Here is a 12,986-nt window from a genome sequence, read left to right as displayed (position 1 = left end):
AACATTTATTCTAGATACAGATGCGAGTGGATATGCTATAGGAGGCGTTTTATCACAACTGGTCGATGGACGGGAGAAGGTAGTTGCATATTACAGCCGTTCGATTGGAAAACCAGAGAGGAACTACTGTGTTACGCGGAGAGAGCTGTTGGCATTGGAGAGTGCATTAAAAATTTTCACAAATACCTCTACGGCCAGCGATTCCGTGTCAGGACAGATCACGCAGCGATGAAATGGCTTCTGCAGTTCCGTAATCCGGAAGGACAATTGGCACGGTGGATCGAGCGACTACAAAGCTATGACTTTTCCATTGAGCATCGAAAAGGTAGTACCCATGGAAATGCCGATGCAATGTCACGAAGACCATGTAGTTTGAAATGCAAGCACTGTTCAAAGGCCGAGGCTAAAGAAGACATTATAGATGTACGGCTAATGACTATAACGTGTACGGATGAATGGGACAAGGAACAACTAAGAAAGTGTCAGCTAGAAGATACAGATCTGTCACATGTTATGCAAGGGCTCGAACGAATCGAAAGACCAAGCAGAGAGGAGACGTCAGCAGAGAATCCCATTGCGAAGTCATATTGGGCACAGTGGAACAGTTTAGAATTGATATCCGGTTGCTTGCATCGAGTGTGGGAGAGTGAGGATGGTCAATGCAAGAAGAAACTGATAGTTGTTCCCATAAAGAGGATTCCTGACGTGCTCAGCGAGCTGCACAATGGTCCAAGTGGAGGTCATCTTGGAAACACGAAGACACTCCAGAAAATTAAGCAGAGATTCTATTGGGTTGGTTGCCGTCAGTCGGTCACCGAGTGGATTGCCAACTGCGAGGTATGCAACAGAGCGAAAGGGTCCAAAACCCGAAGTCATGGCCAGATGAAGCAGTATATTTCAGGTGCACCATTTGAAAGGATCGCCATGGATGTCGCAGGTCCATTTCCTACTAGCAACCGCGGACACAAATACATACTGGTGGTTATGGATTATTTCAGTAAATGACCAGAGGTATACCCAATCCCAAACCAAGAAGCAGAAACAGTAGCAGAAGTGGTTAAAAACGAATGGGTTGCAAGGTATGGTGTACCTGTTTAGGCCCAATGCCTAACGTTCACTTGATTGACGGCGCCCCGCCCTAATATTTTAATAATATTTCCAGCCACCCACACTCACGCCGCATTTGTGTGCATGCATGCATATGCATGCGTTTCATCCACATGCATGTGTGTGTGTGTGCAGGTTGTCAGCACCCATGCACGTATACGTAAGGGTGGTTGTGTGTGTGGCTTTTCCCCTCCTTAATACCGGAGGACTTTTTCGCGGCTTAGCGGTTGTCATCTACGGCACAACCGGCCTCTTTCTCGATCAACCGCCTAACGATACGCATCGTCCAAGGATCAACGCCGTACTTTGTTATACAGGTAAAATATCACTTGTCACCTTTTCATTGTATATTTCCTTTCAATTTAATTAAATACTCTATTATAACGAGGAAATCCTCTTTGTGTTCTCTTTTATTGTATTTCTGAGTGAACCTTCCCGAGATCGACCCTTGTGCGCCTACTCACTGCCGGTTTACGACGCACTCAGGCCGAACATTGGTCCTTCGATCCAGGAACTAAAAGCGCCTTTTTATATATATACAGTCCACAACACAGCACATTTGCCTACTACTAAATTTTGCAAGAATTGTCATAAAAAATCATCAAAAGTTTTATTTGCCACAGCAGAACCACCAAAAAGTTGGAAGTTTGATACTATACACGACATTAGCAGCCACCGGAGCCACGGCCATCACATCAATTTCTCCACAAAAAACAAAGTAAGTTTATATCTCTTGCCACTTTTTTTCGAGTGCTGATTATTTAAAAATAAAGAAAAACACCTATTGTGCGCGGAGAAGTGAGTTCAAAAAAAAGTGTACACAGTGAAGTTTATTTTGTGAGCGCCAATTGTTTAATTCCTTGGTTCAAAATTTAAATCACTTGTTTTTCATTTATTTCGGTCCTTGTGATTATCTGGTCTATCCCCCCACCAGTGGTAAGGTTTTCCAGACACAACACAAGGAAGAGGATAACATAACCTCACTTTCAAACAACCTCACGATATTTAACCATTTTTTGTTGTTGTTGATTTGTAAATCACAGACACAAAATCAAGTACAATTTAATTAAGCAGGTGCTCACGTCACTTAAAACCCTTTTTACACTTTTTTCCGCTTATTTTCAATTCCGAAAAACAATATCGCACGCACTTTTCTTTTTACAATTCAACCATTATACTGTGTAGGTGGCGAGTGGTCCCCTTTTTCTGTTATTACTGCCGAGGCAAAAGTCCAAAAATAAATCCTTTTTGTTGTCGCTGTTGTGACAAAAACTTGAAAAATAAACCCCCTTTGTTGTTGCTACTGAGAAAGAAAAGTCCAAAAATAAACCCATTTTTGTTGTCGCTGTTGTGACAAAAAAGTTGAAAAATAAATTTCTGTTGTTGTCGCTACCGAGACAAAAAGTCTGCAATATAAAAATAAATAATAAAGCTTCGAATTTCAATAGTGTTTATTTAAGGCTGGGCAGGTATTTTTTACTCTAAAGCGTTCTATTTCTCTAATCGGCAATTTTCTCGTTGATAAACGTGACCAAGACCATGGAAACCTGCATCCGGTTAGTAGAATTAATCGCAGAGTTTGATACAGATTACAGCCTTATTCCGGAAAGCGACCATAGCAAACACACCCTTGCGATACAGCAGGAAGAGTTGCGGTCCTTGTGGAAGAAGGTAAAGTCTGCGTTTGGTTCGCTACTAGGGTCTGATGAGGTGTCAGTGGATGACGTTATGGCGGTAAGAAAGAAGCAAAAAGCAGCATACGCAATCTACATGCGATGCTTAGCGACTATATCTGCTGAGGCAGAAAAATACAAGAAAGAGGATAAGAACGTCAACCTTGAGCAAGAACCTCATGCGCATAAAATTCGCCTCCCTGCTTGCGACACGGAAGTTTTTAAAGGGGATTATCTGTCTTGGCCAACTTTTCGCGACCTGTTCACGGCAATATATATCAATAATTCTAGCTTGAAAGGGGTGGAAAAGTTGTTCCATCTTAATAACAAAACGCAGGGCGAAGCAAAAGACATTGTTAAAAAATGCCCTCTCACAAATCGAGATGGCCTGGAAAAACTTGTGTGAAAGATACGAGAACAAACGTATCTTAGTTAAAACACAACTACAAATTTTATTCAACTTAAAAAAGGTAGAAAGTGAGTGTGGCAGTTCAATAAAAAAGCTGCAAAATGATATAAATAATTGTATTTCGTCCCTCAAATGCCACAAAATCGACACTTCCAATTGGGATGCAATCCTGACTTATCTCTGCTCAACCAAGTTACCAGAGAGCACGTTGGCTCTTTGGGAGCAAAGTATAGACCATAAAATGGACATATCCAAGTGGGAAGATATGGATAAATTCCTGTCTTATCGGTTTCAGACAGTTGAAACAGTGTCTGGTTTTACAGGGCATGCCACTTCGAAAGTGCAAAAACAAAACGCGTCACGACAATCGACAGAAACCCCTACGAAAAGACTTGGTGCTTTTCAAACAAAAGTATCCAAGCAAACAACAAAATCAATGTGTAAAATGTGCAAATCTACGGAGCACAGATTACGCAACTGTTGACGTTTTTGCGATCTAACCCCGGTAGAAAGGATTAAATTTATAAAATCCACAAGTGGCTGCCTGAATTGTTTATCCCCAGGACACACCGTGACGAAGTGCACCAGTTCCTACAACTGTTCCAAATGCCACTCTCGCCACCACACGCTCCTGCATGCGCAATCCTTTCAAAGATGCGGATAATACCCCAACAACTTCGGCACAGGCGCGACAATCAGCGAACCAGAATGTAAAATCCTGTCATGCCAATTCCAGCACAGGCGTGCTATTAGGAACTGCTCGCGTACACATTCGCCATAATGGTACCGACTTCTCCGGACGGGCATTAATTGATTCAGGGTCTGAATGTTCCTTTATAACTGAAAGACTGAAACGCAGAATCAATTTGCCAGTGAGAAAAATGCATGCACAAGTTTCAGGCATCACAAATTCGGTGTCAGCTCAGGTGAAAGAAGCATCCAAAATTGAATTACGTTCACCAGTGTATGCCTGCTTCAGCCTGACTACACCCGTTCTAGTCCTAGCCAAACTCACTGGGAATCTTCCATCCTGCCATATCAACGCCATGACTATGCACGCATTCCCAGACTTGGTTTTGGCAGACAAGAGGTTCTACATCAACGAAGACGTAGACCTCATACTTGGAGGAGACATGTATCCCCAAATTATACTGAGCGGTCTGAAAAAGAATGTACTAAATACACTTTTGACTCAAGAGCCAGTGTTCGGTTGGACACTAACCAGTCGCATCGAAGCACCGAGTCCAATGAAGAGCATCATGTCATTCTACAACGAGGTTGCGTTGGACAACCAATTAAAAGCTTTCTGGGAGGTAGAAAATGTACCCAAAAATAAAATATTAACTGAAGATGAAAGGTACTGCGAACAATTGTTTAGAGAAACAACGAAACGTGATGAAAGTGGAAGATATACAGTTTCGCTACCATTCAGGCAGGATTACCCTGAGAAGATTGCATTAGGACCGTCCCTAAAGCGCGCATGCTCACAATTCTTCAGAAATGAGGGGCGATTACTGAAAAACCAAGAGTTAGGGAAAGAGTATGTTCGGGTGTTATCCGAATACGATACGCTTGGACATATGAGAAAAATCCAAAACAATATTCCATCCGACGATTGGGATAATTATTTCCTGCCCCACCACGCCGTTGTAAAGGCGGAAAGTACCACTACCAAGGTGCGCGTCGTCTTCAACGCGTCAAGTCCGACGGCAAATGGCATTAGTCTAAACGACATACTCCACCCAGGTCCAGTACTCCAAGCAGACTTGCCTATTTTAATTCTATGTTGGCGACTGTATCGCTTCGTCTTTAATAGCGACATCGAAAAGATGTATAGGCAAATTTGGGTGAACGAAAATTACACCAAATTTCAACGGATTGTCTACCGCACCTCCCCGAACGACCCTATCAGACTTTACGAGCTAAAGACTGTTACCTTCGGAGTGAACTGCGCTCCATATCTTGCGACAAGAACACTCCTACAACTGGCCGAAGATGTAGCAAATTCGCACCCTACAGCGGCTAACATACTGAGGGAATGCATGTATGTAGACGACGTGCTAGCGGGTGGACACACAATCACATCAACCATTAAAGCGAGAGATGAAATTCGTCAAGTCCTACACTCGGCGGGCTTCCCACTACGCAAATGGACGTCAAATTCAGGGCAAATTCTTAAGGATATACCTACAGCAGGTCTGCTCAGTGAAAATTTCCTGGCATTCGAAGATACCAGCTCCGTCAAGGCATTAGGCATTCGATGGAATGCCCATTCCGATAACTTCTATTTTAAATCAGGCGCGTTAGAAAACACTGAAAACATTACGAAACGAGCAATATTATCGGCAATCGCCAAACTTTTCGACCCCTTAGGATGGCTTGCACCAATGGTCATCGTGGCAAAAATACTCATGCAGAGTATATGGTTAGAGGGCACAGCTTGGGACGAACCAGTATCGACTAGTACATTGGAACGTTGGAAAAATTTCACTGAACAGTATCACGAGATAGACAACATTATGATACCGCGATGGGTAAATTTTACACCCGAGGACGACATCGAAATACATGGTTTTTGCGACGCATCGGAAAAGGCATATGCAGCAGCAATCTACATGCGCGTAAAAAGGGACGATAAAATTTTCACAAATCTCTTGCTAGCCAAAACCCGTGTAGCCCCAGTGAAGACTATATCACTTCCACGTATAGAACTATGTGGAGCAGTTCTGCTTGCAGAAATAACCGAATCCATTTTTAGGAACATCAGAATCGAACCCGTAAAACTGCGTCTATGGACGGATTCAACCATAGTGCTCGCATGGATAAGGAAGCCGCCCTGTTCCTGGTCCACTTTCGTCGCACATCGAATCACCAAGATCCTCGATATGGTCGGTAGCAAGGACTGGCTTCACGTGGACTCGGAATCTAATCCAGCGGATTTAGGAAGCAGAGGACTACCTGCATCAGAATTGGTCAACAATTCGTTGTGGTGGCAGGGACCTTCTTGGCTGCAAGAAGACAATTCCCACTGGCCAGCACAAGAGACCGAATACAAAACGTCCGTTGAGGAGAAGAGGGCACAGACATATGCCACGACAAGGGTAGATCATATAGACATTCTTGACCGATTTTCAGATTTACCACGAGCTTTGAAAGTCCTGTCTTATGTTATGAGATTCTATAAAAGAACGCATCCTAAAACTAAAGCCGTGTTCCAAGAAAAGTCGTGCATTATCTCAGCCGATGAGATTAAGGCAACGACTCAAGCATTAATACGAGTCTGCGAGAAACAATTTTACGGTACATAATATTTAAAATTAAAAAATAGGGAACCTATTGATCGGAATAGTGAAATCCTGTCACTCAACCCATACATCGACAAAGATGGTATTATCCGAACAGGAGGACGTCTAGGGGCTTCAAAAGACATGTCATACAACGAGCGGCATCCCATCATCTTGCCTAACATTGCAGGCTGTCTCGCCTTGCAGTCATGATGATTCATCATGATTCCCTTCATGGCGATAACCAGCTCATGCTCCTCCTTATTCGAACCCAGTATTGGATTCCGAATGTCAAGACAATGATCAGAGCCATCATCCACAATTGCAAAACCTGCATTATTCACAGGAAGCAGGCGCAGTCCCAACTTATGGGTAACCTTCCCTGCGAGCGGACTACCTTTACCCGCGCGTTCACCAATACCGGGGTAGATTTCGCGGGGCTTTTCGACATCAAAAGCTACCGCGGTAGGGGATGTCGACTGTCAAAAGGCTACGTATGCCTTTTTGTCTGTTTCTCCACTAAGGCCATCCACTTAGAAGCCACTAGTGATCTTAGTACTCCATGCTTCCTCGCAGCCTTTTCGCGTTTTATCGCGAGAAGAGGATGTCCGAAAAACATCTACTCCGACAATGGTACAAACTTTGTCGGAGCGTCAAGATCTTTACGATCCGAAGTTAAAGCCTTCCTGGCAGAAAGCCGAGACAAAATAGTCTCCAAGTACAGCCAACAAGGATTAACTTGGCATTTTATTCCCGCCGCCGCACCACATATGGGCGGCCTGTGGGAAACGGGAGTGAAGAGCTTCAAAAGCCACTTCAAAAAGGTCGCGTCTCCCCATAAGTATACTATGGAGGAGTTCCAAACACTTTTATGCCGGATTGAGGCGTGCCTCAATTCGCGCCCTCTTAGTCCAGGGTCAAATGACCCAACGGATCTGGAACCACTAACCCCAGGACATTTCCTAACCGGCCGCCACATGCTGGCTCCACCAGAACCAGATTCCAGTGAGAGCTCTGCCTCGATGATCAATCGATGGCAGAAACTCAAAGCCCTCCATCACACTTTCTGCAAAGGATGGAAGGTGGAATATCTATCCGAACTTCAAAAACGAGTGAAGTGGAAGCATCCCAAAGAAAATATAAAAGTGGGAGATCTCGCTGTCCCCAAAGAGGACAACTTATCTCCCAACGAGTGGAGGTTAGGTCGAGTCGTCAATGTACACCCCGGTGAAGATAACCGAGTTCGCGTAGTTGACCTCATAACAGAGAAGCGTCAAGTCAGACGACCTTTTGTCAAACTGATCCTTCTTCCAACGGAGGAGATGGATTGTGAGAAGGCCAAGAGCTCCTCATAACAATCCATCCGTTTTCTCTCCCTCCTTTCCGAACTCCACCTCCCTATCGATAATCCACCAAAAACCCAGCTCTCGTTCACCCGAAACGAGGCCAACCAATAACCTACCGCAGATCCGATATCTGCCAAAGAACATAAAGGCCCGCGGCTTATTTTATTTCCAATTTTTAATAAGCAACCCCAGCTCACTCGTTATCCCAGAACGAGGACACGAGGACAGAAGGGCGAACCGATCTGCCAGAGAATCTATTTATATTTTTAAATTTCAAAAAAATCAAACCCGAAATAACCTCGCTCACCCCGAGCGAGGACACCAGCACCCTAATGCGGGCCCACGGTGTGCCACAGAACTCTTTATAAATGATAACCTTTATTCTCGTAATGTTATATCGAATACATACTATATATGTAAGCCTACTCATTAAGATTGAAATTCAGGCATACACTAACTGGAGAATGGCCGCAATTTTAGTTGGTTGTTGGAGAATCCAAAAAGATGGTTTAAAGCAGCCATTCTCTCTTATGAAATCATTTGAAATTTGCCAGGCTAGGTATACAGGAAGGGTAATCCTTTTGTGTTCATAGGTATGGAAATTCAAAATTGCTCTTAAATGGTGAATCGGATTAAGAAACCATGGTAAATAGGGTCTATTCATCTTTCCGATTTTATCAAATCGATAAAACGAAATAAATATGCAACATAATTAGACATCAGTAAACTCCTTTGAATATTTTTCAATGCTTGAAATAAGAAGATCTTCCTCTTCATAATCTACAAAGTTACTGACATCATTGACCCATGCCGTGGGGTGTATACCAAACGAAATCCCGATACCCATTCTAACACCAAGGGTAGTAAACCAACTAAATAGCATTCCAACTTTTATCGGGATCTTTATATATACGTTGTGGAGGGCAAAGACATTGACTAGCACTACTATCATTAAACCCCCACTATGTACAGATATACCCATCCTAAGTGCATAGAGCGCAGTGGCTCCAACCCGCACCCCAAACGAACAGAAAGTGGGTGGGAGGTCGAGTAGGGTCGTTTCGGTCTGAACTTGTTCGTCCATCAGAAAAAAAATAACGAAAGAGCCGAATCTCTGAAATGAACGAACATCGAAAAGGTCTAAGGCTGATATCGTAGGGGTCTAAATGATGAAAATGTGGCAAATTGATAATTAAATTAATCCAAGATTCGTTTTAGACCTATATCATATCGATTTGCAATTCAAATACTTTCGAGCCCTTATGATGTAGAGTTGTACTTCTATGTAGCAAGAAACCATGATTCTTTAAATAATACTTTTTTGAATACACTTGTACGCACAGCTTACACAGTTATATTTATTAAATTATCATAGAACAGGGTATGGAAGCATTACTAATTGTGGGGTTTAGTAGATGAAATGGAGAAGAAAACCTAGCCCGTACGAAATCCATACAATTTTAGGTACCCCATTAGTGCAACTTACCCTTCATTTGTTATCATCAAGTCCATCTTCGGTCCAACGTTCTTCATGTACTGTCCCTTTCACCAGAGAGATCATGTCCCCGCGCTAGCCGAGGGCGGCCGACCCGTTTCATTCCTTCTCAATGTTTGGTTTTCATTTGTCGTATGCGCGTCTTGCCTAAAAAGTTACGCCTGTTATAAATCTTGCACACCATTCAGATACAATATTCATGGAAGTTGAACTACAAATGCAAATTCGAGCACCGCTCGTTTTTTATTTACCTTTCAAAATTAAAGCTCCACAACCAATTTCCATTCGTCAGGATTGCCCGAAAACAGGGTTGATTCCTGGTTTACAGCCCATATAAAACTACGTTTTCCATGAATAGGAAATTAATATGATAGATGATTTGTAGATGACGTGGCAGAATTGACTCCAACAATGAAACGGGCCATCGTTCCAAAGCTTCGGGCAATACGGTGTGATTTGTGTAGCCGCAGGTACGTTTAGTTATATCCCAAGCTGTATCCCAATCCAAATTCTCCTCATCAATAAATATACGCACCAACTCGGGTATATCCAGTGAAGGATGAGTGTCATTCAATTGGATGGCAACTTTATCAGGGAAATGATCGAAATGATGACGCACAGTTTCGCGTGAGCCAAATTTGGAATTTTTGTAACGACGTACAATGTCATGTAAAGTGGCAGCAACCATGAAATATTCTTGCTTGAGACGCAATTCCTTGCCTTCGAAGAAGTTGTCATTAGGATAGAGTACACGTGTAATGTTCTCAGCGAGATTACGATCCAATACGGCTTGAATGTAGTCACCATTGTTGAAGAATTTCAAATTGAAGTCAACAGGACTCTTAGCAGACCATAAACGCAAAGTATTCACGCGATTGTTACCATAACCAGGTATGGGAATATCGTATGGCATAGCATACACAACCTGTGTGTCCACCCACTTCTTACCCTCAGGCGTATCAATAACACGTCCATAGAAGTTAACTGGTTTCATAAATTCAGGACGTGCCTTTTCCCATGGGTTACCAAAACGTAACCAGTCATCAGGCTCCTCCTGTTGCTCACCATTCAAGATCTTTTGCGCAAATATACCATATTCGTAACGTAAGCCATAACCATAGGCCGCAGTACCAAGTGTAGCCATTGAATCCAATAAACATGCCGCCAAACGTCCCAATCCACCATTTCCCAAACCAGCATCTTCTTCAGTATCCCATATAGTACTCAAGTGATAAATAGTAGACACGTTTAGGATCCGTTTCGTAGTACATCTGCTGGGTGCGTATCCAACGGCCCACCATATTATATTTCCTTGTGAAGTTTCTGAAATTTTGCTAATTGCAACGATTTCAATGATAGATAGGCAAAAGAATACACGTTTTATAACTGCATGGTTCTTATTAGTAAATTTACTTTCTGTGTACGACGTAAGCTTTTTATAGGACCATTCGGCTGATGTATTTGTGTTAAATTACAAAAGTTTATAATATAAGGCAAGGAAAATATTGTACTGCACAAGTCCAACCGTTGTTCGTCCTTCGACCAGATCTCCTCGTTTACGCATTGCAGTTGCATATTGAACGGATGCCAATCTCCATTTTGTCCCCTTGCCCGGTGGTAAGCTAGGCGCATAAAACATGCGACGAACATTTATTGCAGAAAATCCTGTACCTTCTTCTAATTCCTGTGTCATAATGCGTATATCCACGTAAAATTGATCCAGCTGCGGATCGGCATCACTCAAAAGTACACGAGTGAGTTTCTTAGCATGAGCTCGGTGCAAATGTTGCAATACATCTGGAGTATAAGGCAACCACTTTCCATTAGCACACTTATAATCCCACACGACTACTGCATGGGTGGTCGTCACTGCATTTGCACTACTAGCCGCATTTAAAATGCCCACTTTTCCACCAGTTCCCCCTCCAACGCCTACACCAATGAAACCATGACCTGCCATTAACGCAAGCTCACGCCGCACCAAACCTTATTGTCTATTTGTTCTATTTCACCGCTTCATAGCCAGTTAAACTAAGCGCAACTTCTTCATCATTTGAATAATTCTACAAAAAAAAAAAAAAAAAAATCGAACACCGCATGTGGATCACAAGATAAACATGAAAAACAAGAATGGTGGCTTTGCAATTTCTGATCCTGTGAATTTTAAGATTTGTCTCGGTTACTAAAATCAAATTCATAACATTAACACCACTTTTCGATTATGAGAAACTTATGCGTTTATAATGCAAAAATACGTAGTAAATAGTATTCTTTAATGGACACCTGCGTTATATATATATATCGTGCACTTTGGTTATACAAATCTGAGGAAAAATTGTTTTTATTTGTTTTATTGCGTTTGCTATTAAAAATTTACAAGGCAGATAACCCTTTCCGTCTGATGCTGTGTCAGACTTGGTGTGCATTTGATGCAAATGGTAACCTTCGTATGCTCATGGCCTAAAAACGATGTATGTGGTTTATGATCATAACATACGCCGGATATTTACTGAGACCAAAAACCTGCAAAGAAAAAATCCATTAATACAAATGCTTAAATGGGCATCGCAAAAAAAGGTGACAACTACCGGCGCGGCCGACGCCGCTGTTGGAGCACCTCTTTGCGATGCCGGTACACACAATAAAAAACAAAAAAATGCGATACTCCATCCATGTACATAGCTCCAACTCTCAGATGACCACCACCATCAGCCACCTAAAAATAAGAGAAAATTCATTAATTATTAATTTCAGTTGGAAAATATATTGAATTATATATGAATTACCAATATTAAATACTTACCCTTTGCTTTGCAGAATTAAGCCAAACGTCCGTGTACGATGGCCACGCGCCGTAGTAAAAAGAATGAAGAAACGGAAAAAATCTTTCCATTAGTACCGTTTGCTTCAATTCAGAGGAATTTACATTCTATACACGGGTGTGTATGAATGTGCACAATATGTTTGTCTTTGCTGCTAGTAAATATTTACCAGTGCAAGGACCTTTTTAAAGGCAAAATGTTGGGAGACGAAAAATGGTAGTAGAAGTTTCATGAAAACGATAACTACGGTTTATATTTGTAACAAAAATTCATTGTAAAACAAACAAATCACAGAATAAATCACATACAAATATGTCTAACTACCACAACAATTTTCCAATGAACCAAAGATATTCCCACCAAACCACCGATTTCGGCATGTTATTGGAAAATTATTCACATACCAAAAAGGTTGACAATAGCGCCCAAATTTATTTGCGGCTCAGTTACTGCATTTATTTAACAAACAAATTTATTTCCGTTTTCCATTTGTGCACAACTTTGTCCAAATTTCGTTGGGGTGGTTAGTGTAACCGCCTAATATTAGCTGGTGTGCTCAGCAATTAAATACTTTTACAAAATGATCACATTATTTGTTCTCAATACGAAAATACTCAATATTGGTAGTTTTTGGGCCTCGGTAGTAGTAGTAGAAAATGAAAAAGGGTCAGAAAAAGTTAGTCAATCTACCAATGCGGTAAGGTCCGTGCACTGACTGTCCATATACTTATACCAACGTATGTACATATATGCCGAGTTTTAAATGTACATTATATTAGGGATGCATAAAATGATGCAAACGGGTACCGAAGAACCCGTTTCCGAAAAATCGGTACCGGAGCCAAATACC

General features: G+C 42.0%; 2 protein-coding genes across 2 annotated transcripts in view; both read right to left on the bottom strand.

Moving 5' to 3' along the window:
• The window catches only part of Dhc93AB (Dynein heavy chain at 93AB), a 2,991,564-nt gene that overhangs the window by 1,909,279 nt on the left and 1,069,299 nt on the right, over positions 1-12,986 (bottom strand). The gene's annotated exons all lie outside the window — the stretch shown is intronic.
• LOC137238621 (glycogen phosphorylase-like) lies at positions 9,349-11,274 on the bottom strand. Its single transcript, XM_067763780.1, has 3 exons — positions 10,875-11,274; positions 9,566-10,766; positions 9,349-9,461 (listed from the first exon to the last, which is right to left on the bottom strand). Exons 1-2 carry the CDS (start codon positions 11,272-11,274, stop codon positions 9,637-9,639), a joined length of 1,530 nt encoding a protein of 509 aa, XP_067619881.1. The 3' UTR covers positions 9,349-9,461; positions 9,566-9,636.

Source organism: Eurosta solidaginis, chromosome 1 (assembly GCF_040869045.1).
Source record: "Eurosta solidaginis isolate ZX-2024a chromosome 1, ASM4086904v1, whole genome shotgun sequence".
Lineage (NCBI taxonomy): Eukaryota > Metazoa > Arthropoda > Insecta > Diptera > Tephritidae > Eurosta > Eurosta solidaginis.
This window is presented reverse-complemented; position numbering and strand designations above follow the sequence as displayed.